The sequence below is a fragment of the Protopterus annectens genome, chromosome 14.part0 (assembly GCF_019279795.1).
Source record: "Protopterus annectens isolate FY-2018-M chromosome 14.part0, PAN1.0, whole genome shotgun sequence".
NCBI classification, from domain to species: Eukaryota; Metazoa; Chordata; order Ceratodontiformes; family Protopteridae; genus Protopterus; species Protopterus annectens.
In genome coordinates, this window is record NC_056748.1 from 861,037,265 (window position 1) to 861,059,573 (window position 22,309).

The following is a 22,309-nucleotide window of genomic DNA, read 5'->3' on the forward strand; positions in this document are numbered from 1 at the left end:
CCTGTATTATCAAGCCTTGATAGAGAAGGACATCTTTAGACTGCAGTCCAAATAAGTTCTTGGCATCTTGCCATTCTATTACCTTTCCGTCTCTAGTTATTTGATCCCAGTACCTTGGTTCCTTTGCCAGTTTTGTCCGATACAGTCCCACCCCCTCTTGCATACTGTTTATATCCCTAATTGCAGTCATCCCTATTAGCAAAAATCTCCTTTCTCCATTCCCATGTTGCCTTAATTCCTAGAAACCTTCTGCTGCTTTATGAATATAATATTCTGTATGATTATTATTGTTCTCCTTAAAGGCCTGCATCCAAAATTCCAGTCTCTCCCTGTTATTTGAGCCTTCCCTGTTTCATCATCATCTCTTTCCACTTTGAATTATAGTTTGCTGCTTGTGCTATGTATAGGAGTCTTAACTGTGTTGCTCTGTAATACCCTTTCAACTATGGGAAGAACAAGCTTAGCCCACTTGATGCTTGCTGTCTTCTCCTCCCAGATAAACTGCCTCAAATCTTTATTAATTGTTATCCACAACTTCTCTTCTGGTTGATAAAAATATGCCTGACCAGTATGTAAGACTAAAGGGACAAACATTTTAACTCCTTGAATCTTACTATAAATATCCATATAACAGAGCTTCTGTTTGTTTTTGCATTATCTTTTTAGTATCTTCCCACATGTCCTTAGCTGCCACACCAGTATTATTTTTAATCCATATTCCTAAATACTTCATTTTATTATAAATCCATAAATCTGGACACTGTTGAACCAGTTTGTATGTGGGTATCTAATTTACTGCTATTGCATTTGTTTTTGCTTCATTAATTTTGTATCTTGACAAGGTTTGAAACTGTCTCAATATGTTCCATAACACTATAATGTCTCCTTCTGGTTTTGTCAGGTATAAAGTAATGTCATCTGCAAACAGAGCCAGCTTTTCCTGACTACCATACCAATTATATCCTTGAACTTCTGAGTTCCTTATTTTCTTTGCCAATAGCTCTAAATATAATGCAAATAAAGTGGAGGGAGGAGACCTCTGCCTGGCTAGTCTGCTCAAGCAAAGATTGTAAGAGAGAACCCCACACACTAATTTTCGCCTTTGATCCTTCATATATCCTCCTAATTAACTTTATAATTTTATCAGGGAATGCAAATGCTTCCACTGCTCTGCTCATAGAATACCAGCTTACTCCATCAAATGCTTTCTCTGCACCAGACCCATCATCAATAGTGGTATTTTCTCACATTCTGCTTCCCTCTGAATCATCACTCTTCTGTTTATGTTGTCAAATGTTTGTCTCCCCTCCACAAAACCACATTGATCCATATCTATCAATTTTGGCATCGCGTTTGCCATTCTTTTAGTCACTATAGACATAAACACTTTACAATCATGATTTAGTATTGAAATGAGCCTGTATGAAGCTGGATCTGATGGATATTTACCCTCTTTAGGTAATACAGCTACTACCGCTTTCTTCCAGGATGTTGGTACTTCTCTTAAAATACTGTTAAACAAAACTTTCCAGATCTTCATCAGTTTTTCTTTCCATCCTACCTTCCAAACTTCCACAGGAATATCATCTAATCCCAGGGACTTTCCTGTAGATTGGTTATACATCACCATTTATATCTCATCTCCTACTATCCTAACTGTTAGTAATTGAGCCCTCTCTCCCTTTAGCCTCGGCATATTTAATTCTTCCTTAAACATTTCCATTTGTACCTTCTCAATTCAATGTTTCTCTGCTTTATACAGAGTTTCATAGAATTTCTGAAATATTTATTTATATTTATTTATTTTATATTTCTTGACTAGGATAGTCAGACTGGATACATGTCCATTTTCAGTGGAGGCCGAGGAGAAAAGCTCCAAGGGAAAACGTACAGTAAAGTCACAAAATAATTACATGTTACACACAGTTTACAGACTCTAATAGAACAAGCAAGTTATAGAATCTCTCCTTTTTTTTTAAACTTTAAAAGTATGGAGACTAAAACAATTATGACATAGTACTTAAAGTATAGAGAAGGAGCTAGTCAGGATTAGTACAAGGACATAGCCAGTGTGCTTTAACATATTGCTTGAGTCTTTTTTGAATTGAGTTAGAGAGGATTCTAGAGTAAAATCTGATGGAAGTGAGTTCCAAGTTTTGCCAACACAGTTGGCAAACAGAGTCCCCAGCAGAGTTGTTGGTTTTGAATGTTTGAACCAGCAATCTATTAGATAAGCAAAGTGGCCTCAGGTTACTATAGGGGCTGATGATGTTTTTACGTGCAGGTGTATTTTCGGGATGGTTGAGAACTTTATGGGCTACTATGAGCTGGTTGTACTGGTAATTCTAGCCACCCTAGCAGATTTCAGTTATAACAGTGGTGTGTCCTGTATGCTGTGCCAGTTGCAAATCTAGTGATGTGGTTATAATGGCTACAGAATTTGGCAAGAGCAGATTTTTTCAGGTTGGTGATTAAAGGGGTGGCATACAGGAGAGTAGAGAGTAGATGGGAATGGGCAATAGCAGTCCTAGCATGTGGGGTAAGGAAAGGTTAAATCTTATAAAGGGAGCCAAGTTTTTTATCAATGGTTTTAAGAGTTTGATTTACTGCAGAAAGGCCTCAATGAGACCAACGACTGGTGTCAGAACCATGGCCTTAAGCTCAATGGCAAAAAATGTCTTCATCCCCTTTGGGAAAAACCCAGTTCCCTTGAATTACCACACTGATGGTAGTCCACTGAACACAGAACGCTTTATAAGAGATCTGGGAACACAGGTTGACAGCAACCTCTCTTTTGACCACCACATTGCCACTGTGGTTAGAAAGTCCTTCTATGTGGCACATTTCATTACTAAGGGTTTTGCATCCAGGAAGAAAGAGGTCATTGTCTCCCTCTACTCTTCCCTCATTAGGCCAATCATCGAGTACAATGCAACATTTGGCATGTACCTCACTAGACACCTGCAACAACTGGAGAGGCTACAAAAGCACCTCACAAAGAGGATCCTAGGCCTTAAACACCTGTCCTATATGGACAGACTCAACAAACTCCAACTATTCTCTGTTTCATATTGCCTACTTAGAGGTGATCTCTGCTTGACTTACAAAGCCATGTCTGACCCAGCTCTGTCAGAAATGCTACATCTAAAGAAATCCCAATCCCTCCACACCACACACTCCAGAGACCTCAACCTTATTACCAAAATCAACAGAACATGCTGATGGGACAGATTCATAACCTAGAGACTGCCCTTGCTATGGAATAGACTTCCCATACAGGTCAAGCAGAGCACCTCACTGGCCCTCTTCAAGAGAAATCTTGATGAGTGGATGGGAAATAGAAAATTCACACCAGTTATCACTCCAGTGGCTCTACTCGACAGAGGCACTAGCAACTAAGGTTGGGTGACACGATGCCAGGGTAATCCTATGGGCTAGGCTTGTAAAGGCTCCAGGGCCATTAGCCTAGTACGCATCTATGAAACTATGCATATCAAATTTGAGATTATTGTCTACTATAACACCTAAGAGTTTGGTTTGGGCATCTGGGGAAATAATGGTGCCATTATTAGATTTAATGGTAAAGGAAAGTGAGGAGGACCTAAAAATGGGAGAGAAAAGAAGCGGCTTTGTTTTATTAGGGTTTAAGATCAGATGATTAGACAGCCAATTTTCAACTGTGTTGAAAGTATTCTGGGTTAATGTCAGTAGATTTGATGGAAAGGAAGCTGAACAAATCAAAGTGAAGTGGTCCCCATATTTAATGCAGGTTGCATTTGGGATGAAAGTGTGAAGGTCATTAATAAAGACAGAGAAAAGAAAGGGTCCTAATATAGAGCCCTAGGGGACACCTAGGGTGATGGGTTGATGGTTTGTCCTGCCATAGGATGGCCTTTTGTCTACCACTTAGGTAAGCTTGAAACCATTGGAGAGCATGGTTACTTAAGGAGATTGCCTTCAGAGTATGGGTGAGTAGTTGGTGGTTAACCATATCGCAGGCCTTGGAGAGATCGAGGAAGAGGGCTGAGGAGAGTTTGTTGTTATTTTGGTTTTGGTTTATGGCATTTGAGAATGATAGGAGGGCTGAGGTGGTACTTTGGTATACTCTAAAGCCGTGCTGAAAACTGGCCAACAGCTTGTTCTGAATAAGGTAGTGCAGAAGGTGCTTATGGACACATTTCTCCATAATTATAGCCAGGGGTGACAGAATAGCTATGGGTCTGAAGTTTGACAGTTCAATGGAGCTACCTCCTTTATGGAGTGGTATTACATGAGATATTTTCCAGACTGAGGGGATGGTACCTTCAGATATAGTTCTATTGATTATGATGGAGATGGGGTATGCTAGGGCGTCTGCAGCTTTTTGTAGATACTCTGCAGGGAGGAGATCAGCAGCTACAGTGGTTGGTTTTAATTTCTTAATTAGGGCTCAGATAAGTGATGTAGAAACTTTCTACATCACATCATTACAATATTTCTAATACTTCTACAGGATACCTAGTTATCTTCCTTGTAATAGGCTCCCTAAGCTTGGTGATAGCCCTTTCTACTTTCTGTTGTCTGAGTCGTGCTACAATATTTTGTGCTCTAGAGTTATTATCAAAAACAGTTGCTTAACGGCAATCTTTCTAAACTCATGAATATTACCAAGGTAGTCCCTTATTTTCTTTTTAGCATTCTGTAGTTGCTCCTCTTCTTGTTCTGCAAGATTCCCCCTATTTTGCAATACTTTAATAGTTGTCAGTCCCTCTAAATAATTCTTGCTGCCTCAACCATAACTCCCTTTCTTTTATTTCCACCCTAGTTTTAAATTCCATTTTAATTCTACCCAACACCCTAGCTATATTTTCGGAAGAAGTTTCTATCATCTTTAATAGCTTCTGAATAATTTCCACTACCCATTCCTTAAATTCCTCTCTTTTCAACAGATAGGTGGAAAGTGCCAGTGTCTCATTTTTATTCACTACCCTGTGTTTTTATTTTAGTTATTTTTGGCGCATGATCTGAAATAGTTATTGCATGCATATCAAGAACTTCAATTAACTGCACATGTTCCTGTGAAATGTAAATTCTGTCTAACCTAGCCAAGTTTTGTATCTTGGGGAATAATATGTAAATTCACTCAGAATTCCTAGTACTGAATTAATATCTTCTCTGGTAAATATTTTCATAAATTTCTTTATAAATCTACCATCCTTTGTTATATTTACCTTTCTGGGTCCCCCAGACACACTTTACTGTGGCAAATGAATTTGAAGTCCCCACCTATAAATAATATTGCTTGCTGAAAATGGATTATTTCTCCCAGAATTTACTTTAGCTCTATTATAGCAGTTTACGGTGGAATATAAATACATGCCGGTATAATCCTCCTCCCTTGCCAGTAGCCCCTTAGTACTAGAAATATACCATTACTGTCTTTTTTTCCTCTTCTATTACTACTGGAGCTTCTCTTGCAATTAATATAAGTACTCCTCTCTTCCTTTGCCCCATGTATTCTGCTGAATAACCATCCTGTAAACCTTTCTTTATCAAATTCACATGCTCAGTTCTTTCCACGTCTGGTCTTGTGTAGCAGAGCTATTTTCACTATAAGTTTTTAATACAGTTCACTATTCTTTCTTTTTTGGATTTATCTATGAGACCATTAACATTTGAAGACATTACAGAAAGAATTGTATTCTTGAGGTATTATTATTCCCACCTTTTATGTATAACAGCTTTTTGTTAAGTGTCTAGTGTTACATCCATGCACTGTTTAGCAGGTTAGCCTTTTATACAACTGTCTTCTCCATTTGTGCTTGTGTCACATCTTGCAGAACTTAAATAAATACACACACGCACCTAATACCCCTTAAAACCTACTAACTTAATGATAACACACAAAACTATGTACATCTTCAAATATTGAAGTTTTACCTCCCCTGAATAGGAATGCAAGTTCCAAACTGACAGCCACACACACACACAGACTTGAGCTAAACAGAAAGACAGTTTATCCATGCTAAGATGCATGGTAGAGCCCGTGACTAAAGTGCTGTCTGGTTTTGCCTTATATTTATAGCTCTCCCAGCTGGGAAACACTTTAATGCTTTCAGAAAACAGTTTCTACAAGCCACTTCTCTTTACCAGACTGCCTACTAGTGACAGGAGAACCAGACACAGGACTGTTTACTAAAAAAAGACCTTATAATGTTCAATATTCTTTTTATGTACTTGCTTTCTGTTAAAACTTGTTACTGTATAAAGCTATCACAGTCACTCCCCTATGCAAGAATGAGAAAATGTACATTAATTTTTCTTTTGTCACACACTTTTCACCAGATCCCCCATTTTTTTTACATTGCAGTGCCCACATTTCTTAAAACTAAACAGAGAAACAGAGAAGAAGGGAGAAAGAAAAAAAAGAATAAACAGAAGCACCTATTTACATTATTGTCCCAATTACACTTAAAAACTGAAAAAAATTACATTATAACATGCAGAGAAAATCATGCAACACTTAAGTAATACTGCTAAGAAAAAAAAATATTTTACTTACAGTTAACTCTCTCCCTCCTCTTCCCCTCACCTGAGTACTTTTCTGAACATTAATGACATGAAGTAGGGCATATACTTTAGAGTCACCTACAAGTTTAACAAAGTCCAAGAAAGTCCAATATTTCCAGATTCTTTTTTTTATATCTGTTCATCTCCATCTCCCAAATCCTGTCTCTGCTTTATCTCCAGTGCACTGTCAACTCTTCTAGTCAACTTCTGTGCTTTTTTTCTCTCTCTCAATCATTTTCTGTTGAAACACTGAGAAAGGTTTTTGTGACATCCCCTTTCTGGGCCAGTAATCAAGGAGCCTAAATCCTCACCACTGGCACTGGAGAGGGATGTTCAATTGGAAAAATAAACAAATACACACAGTATTTCCAGATGCAGCTCTCTGCATCAAACACAATTTCCCTTAAGAGCACACAGGGAACACACTCAGTTTGGGGTCTGAATTTCTGTCTCTCTTTCCAGGTCCACAGAAAGACTCCCCACTGTCCCAGCTGTACAGTTGAGTCCTCCGCCAAGTGTCCAAACCAAGTCATTCACCACTCTCTCTGTGAAACCAGTACTCTGTGTCCCTGTTCCAAGCAGCTGAAACACACACTCTGGAGTTTGATTTTCACACCACACACACCTAAGAATGGCTGCCACAGATTTACTAGCTATGCCCCTTCTGCCCAGACCCTTCTGCCCAGACTATAAAGTAATTACTGCCACCAGAACTCCAAAACCAGCTACTCTGAGGCTCTTACAAGGGTACCCAATTATACTGAGTGAAATCAATATTAATACAAATTCTTTCTGTTTTGACCAAAGCAGTAAGGCTTACAGGAGTGGCCACAGAGTCACCAAACAGATATACGTACTCTCAAAGGTTAAAATATTCTGTAAAGGACCAGCCAAAATGAAAAGTTTAAACATATTTAATCATAAAAGAACATGAAAATATTGAATAGCTATCTACAATAAACACAAGAGTTTCAATCACAGGAAATATTAAATAACATGGACAAATAGATTCACACAGATACAGAAAAGCACTGTTTAACTAATCTCATTATATTTTCCTGACTGATTTAAAGAATTAATATTCCCTGGTCACTTACTAGAGCAAGGCAAGGTGAAGTAGGTGAATGGTCTTCATTCTTTGTCAGGTTTCAAAAGCAGAGTACTCTGAGACTTCAGTCTCATCTGGTATTGAAATTTCATTACAGTGCTTACTTACAAAATATCACACACATCTGGTCATATGACTTCTGGTTCCCATACTACCCCATTGGCTAGAAGCTGTCAATAATACACACACATAGAGCTAATATGTTGCAACTACTGAAAGTCATAAAACAATAAAACACTTCCACTCTTCCTACAGGAGCTAATAGACCATTCTCTGGCACAGACATTCCTTCTCTGGCTACAGTCAGAACTGTAAGATAATATCTTTATGGCCTGAATGAATTTAATGTCTTTCTACTTTTCAAAGTTAGCTAGACTGAAATTAACCTCTTCTCTTCCAGTATCCTATTTACAACAGTACAGTCTGATATAAATGTACATTTCTTTTCTGTTCAGCAGGACACACTGTTGGTACATTTTTGACACAAGCAGCTTTACAAATACATTTTTCAACACAATCATCTATACAAATAGTTTGATATACAAATGACATATAATTCTTTACAAAATTCCAGCTAGCTGTGCTAGCATATATTACACTTCCACTGCCCTACTTTTCTTGGCATAGCTAGTGATACCACACATCTTCACAAGTTTCATTAGCGCAATCTCTCTGTGGTCTTTATTATCAAAATAACAAGCAGCAGAACCTCCTTCCGTTTCACAGCTCACTTTTTCTTGAAGTAACTTTTGTACTTCTTTCTTAGCATGTACTTCATCAAAAATGTTTTTGTTCCTCCAGGGAAAAATATTTTGAGAACAACTGGGTACAGCAGTTTGAATTTCATGCCTGCTTCTCAGCATGCCCTATATAATGGAGTATATTTATTCCTTTTCTGTCTGGTGTGCAATGAGTAGTCATTCTCCACAATCAATCGACTGTCTCCCACTTTCAGTACTTTGTCCTTCTGCCACAGTTTTGTCAGAATCAACTCCTTCTGCTAAGATTGCATTTCTACTATTAAAGGTCTAGGTTGTTTTCTCATTGCCAGGTTTGGAGCATAACACGATGTGCTCTTTCAATTCACAATGCTTGATATGGAATACCAGTCCAGTTACTTATTTGTACTTTCATAAAATTAATACAATCTGTTCATTCCTGCTTCTCTGGTACAGCAGAAAATCTGAGGTTTTCCCTATGTGCTTTGCCCTCTAATTCTATTATTTTTGAAACATCTCTTCTTGTGCAATCTCATATTCAGCCAGCCTTTTCTTCATTTCACCCTCTAAGTTTTGCAGTTCCTTCACCTTATCTGAATATCTGTTCAAAGCTTCTTCCATTTTTTTTCCAGCTATTTATTGTTTGTGTTGATATACTCCATCAGGGTTTTGTTTATTTTAACCAGGAATGTGTGCAGCTGCTTTGCACTTTCCTCTAAGTTACTGCACTTCATGTTTGGAACTTGCACTGCTTCTTTCTGAACAACTGCAGCACTTTCCCTGTCTGCATTTTTTCCTCAACTTTTGTAGCTGCTTTTCCTCTGGGTCCTTTATATTTCTTTTTCCCTGGCATTTAAGCAGTGCACTTACTAGTCAGTTACTGAAATATACCCAGAAATCTAGGTCCACTGGCTTTCTCTGCTAAGTTTCTGTTTTCAGAATAGGAGAGCCAGAATTAAGCTGTTACTCAATGTGCAGCCATCTTTGAAATAAGCTAACATTTTACTAATATTGATATCTAAAACTGGTTATCTAATACTTTAAGGCTCATACACCTGTACAAGGCTGAGATGCAGGTAAGTTACATCTGTCCATGGACAGATGACAATATTAATGTAAGCAATACAAAACATTTGCTAGGGACCCTGCTCAACCAAAGTGCTGTATAACACACTTCACAACTGTATAAGCTGGCCTCATTTATGAGGAAACATTCCTCATTCTCCATTGCAAGTTCTCTGTTCCACACAAAAAGGGCGGTAACATGTGTGATAAATCCTATCAACAAAACATTTCCAAGTGTATATCTAACTATGGTATGCATTTTCTAGTTAAAAAATCTTAAAAAATATTTTTCATGTTGCCTGCTTATTGCATATTATGAGAGGAAATATTACAAATTTTTGGAGACTGAAGTTTTAGGTCTACACTGCATGATAGGCTCATCTGAGTGTAATCACAATTTGTCGTGGTAAGTCCAACACCAGAAAGAAAACACAATCTGAAGATCTTAAAAATGATGGCTGAGTCAGGGTTGAGTGAATCCCGGTGTACATACAACAGGGGGATTTCTGTCTGAGATTTGATATTACCACAGTGCTGGCAGAATTTCATGTTCACAAGCTAGATTGCTGTTAAAAATACTGACATTATATGGTAGGTAGGTTTGGAGCTGACTGATTTTATGTGAGGTGTGAGACGATAGTAACTCTGGTCTGGAATGGCAGATTACAGGAAGGGCAATTCTGGTTGCTCTTCAAGGCCCATGGCCAGTCAAAAAAGGACACTGGTTTATTTTCAGTTAAACATTAAATGACAGACATTGCAAGTATTTACATCTGTATGCTTGCACAGCCTACCATTTCCACATACACAACTTGGCAGGTGACAGTATTCACCTTGGGGTACTTTATATCTTTTTAATAACAAAAGTTTCTTTACTTAAAAATGAATAAATAAATAAATGACCTGTTGTGGTCCCATGCAAAGTGCTGCAGCTTTCTGTCTGTCGCCTTCCCATGATTCACAGGAACACAATGAGCAGAAAGCCCACAAATATTAAATAATACAGCAGATATTTGCAGGCTGCAAGGACTGTTGGCTTGCTTTTTCTATCAACCAGGATAGAGCACGGACAACACATTAAACAATTTCAGTCTTATCCTGGGAAGCAGTTTACAAAAATGAAAACTGCACCAATAGTGAAAGATAAGGGAACAGACAGAAATCAGAACATATAGAGAAAAAGGAAAACTATTGCCAATGGTAAGTAGAAAATATCACTGTGAAACAAATTGTATAATATATGAGTGAGAGAGTTGGTCACACATAAAAGTAGAAGCAGAATTTTATTGGCAGTCCTGTATACAACACTTTCACAACAGATACCTTACAGGTTATGACTCTGTAAGATTCCAGACATGTAGATGGAGCTAATGAATATGGCAGTTGTAGTTAACTGACAGGTCCTGTTCTGAAGCACTTTTAAATGTTTGTCTGAGAAGAAAATACTTGAAATGGGATTACAGTTTGGTGAAGGTGGAACTTTCTGCCATGTAAGGTAGGAGGGAATACCAGAGTCTAGATGCAAATATTAAAAAAACTGTTGTTTCAGCAATGGAGTAATGTTGAAGGAATATGAAGTGACAGCACAGGGCTGGACTGGTTCCTGAGGTCATAAATGGGGACAGAAGCAATGAGCATCATGACAAGAGGAGAGGTGAATTCTTGGTGGAATAGTTTATTACCAACAGATCCTAGAAGGAGATTATCTCTACCTCTTGACAGGAAACAATTTTGCTTTGGAGGGTGTGATGTAATAACATTTCTAGTGTGTGTGTGCGTGTGTGTGGGGGGGGTTAGATATGCAGTGGCACTTTAGAGTTTGAAGTGGTGTGTTTTTTTGGTGAAGGCACTGGCAAAAACTGGTAAACCATATTCTAGTTGTGCAACTAGTACTCCTTTTCCTATTGTGGCTCTGGCAGGTAAATAGAGAAACTGAGTAATTTTTATTTTTAATACAGTCTTCTGCTTTAGTAAAATGATGGTTGGTTAATTACTTATTTAATGCTACTGGTGGGTTGCGTCACATGATTTTACTGAAAGCACTTACATGTAGGACGACGAACTGATTATTGAGTTTGCAATGAGGAAGGGCTAAGCCCAAAAGCTTTGCTTGTTTGTCGTTAAGTATCTATATTAAACTCTTCAGTTATAGCAACATTCTCAGCACAAGTTTTGTTTTCTTTAATTTTTGTGCACACCAGAGGAGGTAGGTTATTCTAGTTCTCACTTTTTGATATGCATGCGAAAGTTAAGTGACTGATGTAAACAAAGACGAAAGTGTCTGAAGTGGAAGGTGGATTTGATGGGATTACTGAATTGTTTTTGATATGAATGGTCTTGTTGTATTTAGGAAGTAATTTGCTAGCACTGAAATCTTTTTTTTTTTAATTTTAGGGTTGAGAATGAGCTTTTACTTTGTGAGCCAGTTCTAGTTGAAGCTGACCTTCGTAGTTGGGGCTAGTAACCATGTTGTCAGGATATCAGATAAAACTGCCCTCAAGTCCATAAATAAGGTGGACTGGCTGTGCATGAAAGACATGTTATTTACTTCTGTGGGAAGTTTTATTATTTTTTTTTATCCTGGATGGTAAACCGATACTGAGATCTGCAGTCACTAAATAACAGGATTGCAGGCTGGCTCTGCATGAAAGAAACGTTGTTTGACTATGTGTGAAATAAGCTGGACTTTTTACTGTCGGTCTACTGTTTGTGTTTGAAACAGTTAAAACTGTCTTTCAATCTATGCAATATAACATCTATGCTTCTCTGATAAATCACTGAGGCTTGCTCTCACTAAATAAGTGGATGCTGTCTGCGGATGAAAGTAACTTATCTTCTTGTCATTTGCTCACTTAAAGTTAGGCTTTTTCAAACTTATGTGCGTTTGAATTAAATATGCTAGGATATTTATTTTCTGCTGACTGTGTGAAACAAAATTAAAACTGCCCCTTATTTCATAGAATATCTCTGCCTTTGCCCTATATTTTTGATCTGTACCTTGTACCATTTGTGTTTTTTGTGGCAAATCATTGAGAATTGCAGTCGTTAAATGGGGAATGATGTAGTGGGAGCTGGCTATAGATTAAAGTAACTCAACATCTTTTTATTGGCTCAAATAGTGGCTTCACAGGACTTGTGTGCATTTTTATACAATAAAGTTGGAATATTTATTCTTTGACAATTTTATGAGAACAAAGTTGAAACTGTTCTTGATTTCACAAAATGTCTCCAACTTTGCTTCATATTTTTTGTCTGGTATGTTGCTGAGAATTGCAGTCAGTAAATAAGAGTGGGGGCTGCCTGTGAATGAAAGCAACTTACTGTCTTATCATTTGCTCATTTTAAAGTGTGGATTTCTAGGATTAGTGTGCATTTGGCATGACAATATTTATTCTGTGGTGACTATGGGAAACAAAGTTGAAACTGCTTCTTGATTTCACAAAATGTCTCTGACTTTGACCCATTTTTTTTTGATTGGGCAAGTCACTAAGAATTGTAGTTTCTAAATAACTGGGAGGGGTCCTGACTGTGGGTGAAAGCAAATTTCCATTTTTTGATTTGCTCATTTTAAAGTCTGGTTTTATAGGTCTTATGTGCATTTGTATGAAATGCACTGGAATATTTATTCACTGGCAAGTGTTGTATGAAACCGAATGACCCTCACTTTTCCTCAAATTTTGGTCTAATTCTCATAAATTTGTTGTTTTCTGGATTGCCACCATGAATTTCAATTACTAAATGATGAAGCTATTTGACTTTTAAATCTATGTTCCTCAGAAAATGCATGCTGGTACAGACGTTGCTATTCTCACAACGTTCTAACTATGTGTCAGCAATACTTAAAATCTGTCCCTGAATATGGGCCTTTGTCCCTCATTAGTTTTGAGCTTTGCCTCCGATTCTTTTGCTAAGACATACAGAGGTATTATGTTTCATCACAGTCAGATGAGGTGGACAAACTGGCTGATGTGATAGATGCAGAACTAGTGTGTATTTGTATAAAGTAAGTTAGGATACTTTACTGTGATCATTTTCTTATTACATTTGGAAATGACTACAATCTACTGTGTGTAACAGATCAACGTAGACATTGGTGAAATATAACAACAGTATTTCAAACAGTCTCACATCAGGAAGGTGAATCCAAAACAGTATGAGAATTTGTCTTTCAAAAACAAACAAAAAAATGGAATGGGGCTCATAGTTTTTAAACTGCTGAGGGCAGAAGGTATACTTAATTCACCACTGCCACCCAAGTAGAACATCCTGACATATCAATTTTGCACAAAATATTCTGCTCTGCTCCACTCTTCTCTCCTCCTTTAAAAATAGCAGTAAACCATACAATCAGCAGCATTGCATAATCTTAAATAATCAGTATGTCTTTAAAAGATTGATATTTTTATGGATAGTATTGCTGTACTTTCTTGTAACCAGGACTCAGGATGTTTTACAGAAACAAAAAATGATTCCCAGTGTAGGAAGCTTTTCATTAAAATTGTTCTCTCCAGATAGACACCTGCTCTGCTATATCTTGCTCATTTTCAAGAACAGGTACATTCAAAGGGCAACAGAGCCCTTTCTGAATCAAGGATACAGGGCCCTAGTTTCATAAAATGTGTACAGATGGTCTCTCCTAGAAGGTGCTTTGTTTTGCTCTCTAGCACAAAAGTGATCTGTACGTATGTTTATCTTGGATTTAACCTCCACTGACTATGAGTTTCTTTTCTATAAAACAGGCTGTCTGTGCTTTCAACAAAATACAACCATTCAAGACTTATTAGATTAGTGGTGATGGTGAAAGGTAATATGGTGCAGTACTGCACACACTACTGTTTGCTGTGTCTACAATAAAAAAATGACAATCCTGGTATTAGAGACTTCGCTAACACACACACATAGTAAGGTGTTCTGCTTCACATTGCCTCTCAGAACTTGAACAATAAGGCATGAGAAGAACAGTACAGTTGTATAAATAAACTTACCATAACATCACTGCTACAATAGCCTAAACTATATGGGTTATATCCTTCATGTATAGGATATAATAGCCAGCAAGCTTCCAAAGCTGAAAGGTACCTTCCACACATGCAGACTGTTGGAAGCTCAAGCAGAGAATTGAGAAAAACAGTGGTCTGGACACAAAGTCAAGCCCTTCAGATCTTTCCTGGTCTCAGAAGTGTGCTTCTCTTGCAGGCATTCGAAGAGCTATGGTCAGTTAGTATTTCTCCATTGCTGGGCAGATAAGTTATCTTCATGGGAAAAAAAATCTGCATTTATAACTAAAACTGTACTTCTGTAAAGAATTGTTTAATCTTGGCAAGGTTTTAGGGAAGTTTTTGGGAAAGTCACAAGATATTCTTGTCAGTTAAAGCAGTGTTCTTAGTTTTACTGTTTTTAGTGTAAACTTTTGTTTGTAGCAAGTTGACGTCACTTTTTATTGATAATAATTTTATACACTATTTTAGGGGCTGGAGCAAGGTTGTTTTGTGCTTGTCAATGTGCTACATTTTGTTCATAGGGTCATTGATTAGTACTAAACTAATTGCCCTTGCGAGCCATTTTAAGCCTAGCCAATTATCCCTTGGGAGACTCAAACCCTGCACCTTGTGTTTGTAAGGCAAACACCTTAACCATTAGGCCACCCTCCCAACCTAATACTCCATATATCTTAGGCATTGCATCAGTGATTTAATGATTAGCACCACCTTTTCTACAACCAAAGTAGCTATCAGGTAACATGCTTTTCCTCAAACCTGTTAATACATCAGGATTTTTGTAGTGCTTAAAATATTGAAAAGCATCAGTGCTTCTTCACCTGCTTAACTATTCCAGTTGTGAAATGCTTAGATTCAAACAACCCAGAACAAATCTCTCCACAATGATCTTATCTGATGTTAACAGAGACAACTGGTGGAGGAACTCTGGGCAGTATGCAACTTATTACCTTTGATAAGAAGCAGCAAAGTCCCCAGCCTTGACCATCACCAGTACCATTCACTGGGTTATGATCTGAATACTCCTCTGTACAATGAGCTCAGGCCCAAGGTATGAGACAAGGTGCTTGCAGAAGGTGGCACTACAAACTGTCTATGCAGCAGCCACTGTCAGGTGTGAGTTTTCAGTGAAAACCTCTAGATATACCGAATTTCATTGTGTCATTACTTCCAGATACATAAATGTGATTGGCAATTAAGCTATTGAAATTATACCATATGCTAGTCACAAGACAGTCAGTATGTTCTTACTGCACTCCGTATGCAACTGTTAATACACTATACTGCCATTGTTTCAAAATGGCATCGCCAAAATAGCACTGGGCAGGGTACACAGTGTTGCCCTTCATGGCATACATTCACAAAATATAGATATTCTACAACTTTTGTCCCCTAGCTTTGAAATTTCTGTACTATTCCCAGCATAAACGTACATGAATACAGATATTTTCCTTAAGATGTAGAAGGGTCAAAAACAGTAAATGAGTTTGTAAGGGGTAAATACAAGGCAAATCTTAAAATGGGTGCTGAGAAGCAACTAAGTTAGCTTATTAACACCTGTGTGTTGTGTAATGTCACACCTCTAGCAGCCTACTTGCATTCCACAGCATTTTCTGAAAATCAACTTAAAAAGCATGAGGTAGAAAAACATTTTTTGTGAACAATACAAGCTACTAAAACTGTACAAATAGCAACATTATTAGGAAGAAGTATTCTTTACAATGACAACAGTCAGTGCATTTATAGTCTTTCACAAGAAAACGGTATAATATAGCAATAACCCATGCCTGGGTGTGGGTAATGCTGGATTTACCCATGGTTGGTGTGGTTTGGTCACGAGGGCAAAGCCCGAGTGGCCAAACAAAGCCAACCGTGGGTAAATCCAGCATTATCCACACCCAGAAGTGGGTTATTGCTATTATACAATGACATTATTTAAGAAAAAAATAATTACTTTTCTTAAATAATGGCACTGTATAATGCCGCCTTGCTGCCCTTCCGCAGCTGTCTGGTATTCTGCGGCAGTTCTGATGTACTCCGCATGCGTATGCCTATGCAGTACATCAGAGCTGTGGGCAAAAGCAACGGAGAAAGCAAGATCTCCGTTGCTTTTTACTGTTTCGCTATGTTAAATGGGTTTAACATAGCGAGACAGCTTTAAAAAAGCAACGGAGAATCTCTGTTGCTTATTTTAAAGCTGTCTCGCATTGTTAAACCCATTTAATATAGCGAGACAGGTTTAAAAAAAAAAAAGCAATGGAGAAAGCAAGATCTCCGTTGCTTTTTACAGACTGTCTCGCTATGTTAAAGGAGTTTAACATAGCGAGACAGCTTTAAAAAAGACTTATACTAATGTCAAAAGTCTGGGCAACCGGACCTTTTTCCATTAGTATAAGTCGATTTACAACGTGCACGCTGACCAATCAGCGTGCACGTTTTGGAATATTAATGGGGGGTCATGGTATAATATATTATAATACACACAAACCCAGAATTATATTTTTTGCTAAACTTTCACAAACAAATGTTCATATCCTGGAAACTGTACAACCCTGATATACATTGTTAGAATCATTTTGTTAATCATGTTTACTGAGAAATTTACAGAGATATGAAAAATATATGCTTAAGTCTATAATTAGCAATATACATAATACTTTATATCTCTAAGATGTGCAACTTGCACTCCAAATAGCAAAGGCTGTTTTCTTCTAAGGTTTCGCCTAATGCCATACAATGGTCTTTAAGGCGCTTGTTTCTGAAATATTAAGCACATACAGTAATATTATTTTCATAATCATTAACAGACAACTAGCAATACCTTCAGTATAGTGCAGCATAAACGGACATTGACACGTGAATTTTCCTTCTCCCACCATGGCATTTCACACCATACCCTTCAATAGCATGTAGGTCCCCAAGTTATAGAAGTACATAAATATGAAAATATGAAAAATAAGTGAAAAAGTAATTCATTTCTGTACTACAGCCTAGATTAACAACCTTAGTGTCATTTTACTAACAGCTCCTTGCTCTGTCTAATACTGCCTTTTAATAGCTAGTAAATCACTTAAAGAAGCTAGATCCAAAAAAAAAAAAAGTTTGGATGCCATAATGAGATATGGCTGTTAACTGAAAGTAAACAAAAAAGGTGCTACAGGCTTAACTTATTCATTGCATGCAAAAATGTACAGACTGTGCAGATCAGGCCATCTTTATCTGCACCAAGTTACATTTCATTGTTGTACATCAATTGATTCCTGCCTCCATTATCCTAACTTACTGCCCTCTCCTAATCTACGCCACACTGAGATCTCTGATCTCAGGAAGACTGCTGCAAACATCACATGTTGTTAGCACTTTACTATATCCAATCCAGCTTCAAGTCATGTTACTCTGAACTACTCTGGATGCCCTGCTGCAGTATTATAATATAAGCTGCATCATCCATTTATTTTATTTTGGTTACAAGCTTTCTTAAATTACTTTTACTTTTATGTTCAGACGTAAATGCTCTATGTATAATGCTATATATTAAATGAATTGCCAACTTCATTGGTATACTGAGAAGAAAAAACAGTGCTATTGCCCAGTGGGATAACCCTGCCATCAAAATAACAGTAAACAAACACGCAATGAACACTGCCATTATAAGCTATGCCACAGTCATATTTTGGAAGCAAGTCAGAGTACCAACCTGTTCTGCAGTGCCTCAGGGAGGGTGTCTGGGATCTGGTAGTATATAAGCCCCACCAGGACAGCAAAAAAGATGCAGAGAAACAGCTGAGCAACAGATGTTTGTGGATTCCTTAAGATATTCAGGACAGTCCGTTGACATACAACACAGAGCTAAAAAGAAAAATTCACAATAACACTAAAAAGAAGAAATATTGTAACACTGCAAAATTGATGTTTCATACTTAACAATACTTTGAATATGCATCTCCCCTCATGTTTTAGTTAATTAGTATTTGAATAAGAAACAATTATATGTATATTTACCAGAACAACAACTATGAATATCAAGTGAGTGTTTTCCAGCTCTGCAAATGCCTCTCTATAAACACTACATTCCTTAATGGAATTTCCTTGACTAGAACATGGAATTTGTTACTGTGTAATCATATGCTGACATAAATATGACCAGGGAGGCTTGGCTCTACCCTATGTCATACAAATAGAGAAATATTTAATAAATAGCTCATTCGTGGAATAAGACACAGTTCCTACTAATTCAGCAGAGTATCTGTTCCCCCATTAAGCGTTGTCATGTGCCTGTCTCAATTATTACTGAACTCTACTACTGCGTTAGGCTCTAGAAATTTCTTTAGTAAGGCTGTGCCATCTGAAATACTACTCATTCAAGAGTCCCTCAAGCCACCCACCATGTAACCTCAGATCGGGTTCTTCAATTCCAAAAAGTTATTTATTCTTATAAAATACAATCAAATGAGAAAAAAATGAACACAATGTTTTGAAATTGGCACACATCTATGAATTCTCAAAAGAAAACAGAAAGACAAATACTTGTGTTTTGTGTTGAACAAACCACCTCTTGCCTCTTTAATTGTAATGGTGACTGCAAAGGTAATTATATTCAACAGCAGGGGGTGTAGGGGTACAAACACCACATGAGGTGGAAGGAGTTGACCCCTGCACAAAACACTCTTTTCAGGCATATCTATATTCAAAGTCGCCTAATTATAACTTTGTGCATTTGACACAGTATGTCTGCTGTTATTGGCTGCTGTTATTTTCATATAGTTGTGACAGACAGGTACTTATCTAGGCCCTAAGATTCTCTTAAAGTGCTTAAATGTTTACAGCATGTCACTCTGTACGGCTTTATTTTTCAAGAGTATATCTATTAAACTCTTCTATTTCTCATTATATGGCTTTCTGTGCAGGCTGTACACTAGTATGTCATCTTCCTATGCAGAGGCTCTATACGGACTTGTAGCCATTTAAATGTGCATATCTGTAAAGGCAGTTAATTGTTTATTTTCTACTGCAAATGTATTTTCTGTGCATTCCAGTATCCAAGAAACATTCCACACTGGTGTCCTTTTTGGAAAGCTTGGTTACTTTATATCACCTGAAATAACAACCCATTACTGACCTCATTTCTTTTTTTTTTTTTTTTGCTGAGTATTCTTTTCTTGAGCTACTGGTCCCGAAAATGCTACATATATGTGCAATGTATATAACAGTGTACTTTAAAGAAATTATGCTATTGTACAGCAGGCAGGTGCTATGAGAACAGCAAATGGGTGTCACAGTATAATGAGGGTACAGTTGCTGGAAATTTTCTCCAGCACTCTTCTAACCTGCTCTGAATTTTGCAGGGTTTCTTCCTTTCCATATAATATTTACAATTTTTATGACAACGCAACACATTAATTATACTGCAATAGTAAATAATTTAATATCCCATTCTCTGATAATTGCACAACAAAATCCTCTTTTACTCTTAAAACAGTCCAAACTCTGCAGAACAACTCAGCAGATCTCTAATTTTACAGCCTCTCAGTGCAACTGTCAGAAGCTGGCAAAATGGCAGTTCAAAAAGTAATCCACCCCCCCACACACCTATCATTATGCAAGGGATACAGACAAAGACCTTGCAACTGCTCATAGGTTCATAGGTAGGTACTAGGCTATCGGCCCCTAGGGCCTATACAAGCCTAGCCAAAAAGGTACCCTGGCTTTCGCCACCCAAGAAAATTATTTTCCTGTGCCCCTGTCGTGCAGAGCCACAGAGGTGATCCCAGGGTGAATTTCCTATTTCCCATCCAATTATCAAGATTTTTCTTGAAGAGTGCTAATGAAGAGCTTTGTTTGATATAGACAGGTAATTTGTTCCAGAGTATGGGAAGTCTCTGGGACATGAATCTATCCCTCCAGCATGTTCTGTTTATTGTGGTGACAAGGTTTAGGTCCCCAGAGCATATAGCTCGGAGGGATTGGGATTTCTTTAAGTGGAGCATGTCCAACAGCTCTGGGTTTGACATAGCTTTGTATGTTAGGCAGAGATTGTCTCTGAGTAGGTGATATATGACGGAGTAAAGCTGGAGTTTTTTGAGACAGTCTGCATAGGGCATCTGTTTGGGGCCAGCAGTCCTCTTTGTGAGGTATTTCTGCGGCCTTTCCAGTTGTTGTAGCTGTCTTGTGAGGTACATACCAAAAGGGGCATTGTACTCTATAATGGGTCTAATGAGTGACAAGTAGAGGGGAACAATGACCTCATCACAAAAGGTTTCTCATCCAGGAAAAAAGAGGTGTGCCACATAGAAGGATTTCCTGACTACTGTGGCGATGTGATTATCAAAGGACAGACTACTGTCCACCTGTGTCCCAAGGTCTCTTATCACACTTTCTGTGTTAAGTAGACTACCACCTATGTGGTAGCTCATGGGTACAGAGTTCTTACCAAAGGGGATGACAATGCACTTTTTGGCATTGAGCTTGAGGCCATGGCTTTGAGACCAGTTTCAATTATAGCTCCTAGTTTGCAGTCATCTACGAACTTTGTTAGCCAAAGACCTTCTGTGTTAGCCTGTACTTCAGAAAAGTAGATACCAAACAGGAAAGGACCCAAGACTGAGCCCTGTGGTACTCCACATGTCACTGGTCTGAAGTCAGATTTGGAGTCTGCTATTTTCACAGTGTGGGTTCTGTCAGTGAGCCAGTTGGCAACTAATTTTGTGACATGGGGATTTATACCTAGTTTAGTGAGTTTATCTATAATTCCAGAGTGGGGGATGGTGTCAAAATCCTTAGCGAGATCTAGATAGGCTGTGTGAATCACCTTACCCTCGTCTACGGCCTTGGTGACTGCTTCAAAGAAGTCTATCAGGTTTAGGACACATGATCTGCCTTTTACAAACCTGAACTGGGTGGGGTCCAGAGTTTGGAGATTACCAATGTCTTTGTTTATAAGTTCCATGATCGTTCCATGGCCTTGCAGACCAGGCTCGTTAGGCTAATGGGGCGGTAGTTCCCTGGGTCCGTGGTGGTTCACCCCTTGTGGAGTGGGATAGACGTTGCTGCGTGCCATTCAGTGGGCAAAAACCCTGAGGTGAGGCTATGACTGAACATGGTGCTTAGGTAGGGTGCCAGTTCATTCTGTAGTTCATGTAGAACGCACCCTGGGATGTTGTCAGGTCCCATGGATGCTGTGTTCTTGGCTTTGGAGAGTGTGTTTTTTACCTGTGCAGCCGTGATTACAGGAACTTTGCATTCTTCCGGTACAGAGATGGGCCATTTGGGGGGGTGAGAGGGGGGTAAAGTTAGCACTGAAGTATCTGCCAGGATGTTGACAATATCAGTTGGTTCTGTACATAACATTAAAGTATGACTTGGAAACACAATAAATGCATTATGTAGTTTTAAACATGACTAAGGGAATGTAACCAAGTAGTTGCTAAAGGGCAGGACTGTTTATGTTGAGGCACGCATAATAAATCACAGCTTGCTTATTCACAAAAAATGCATTACCACTGCTGTAGTGTGACTAAGGGAAGTGAAACAGAACTTTACTGATGCTATTATACAATCTACATGAGAATCACCTTAATATAGAAATAAATGAACACGCAAACAATGACATGAAAAAGGTGTCCCCCCAGTATAACAGCTTCTTAGGCAACCCTCCTAGTTTGCCCTACACTTAAGTCAAGCCCTGGCAGAGATAAATATGATGAAGATAGAAAATGATGGCTGAAAATGGTTAACACAAGGCTGGGAAAGGAATTTGCTTGACAAATACTCTTCTGGCATATGGCTGACAGGAGAAGGAAGAAAGAGAGCATTTTGTTAGTTACATGCCGATTACACAATGATACCCTCATTAATATTCAACAACGTGTACA

General features: G+C 38.1%; 1 protein-coding gene across 1 annotated transcript in view; it reads right to left on the minus strand.

Moving 5' to 3' along the window:
* The window catches only part of LOC122789302 (broad substrate specificity ATP-binding cassette transporter ABCG2-like), a 707,388-nt gene that overhangs the window by 319,570 nt on the left and 365,509 nt on the right, over positions 1-22,309 (minus strand). The window contains exon 10 of the mRNA XM_044056623.1: positions 18,136-18,287. Within this exon, the coding sequence (XP_043912558.1) occupies positions 18,136-18,287 (152 nt within the window). The remainder of the gene's footprint in view (positions 1-18,135; positions 18,288-22,309) is intronic.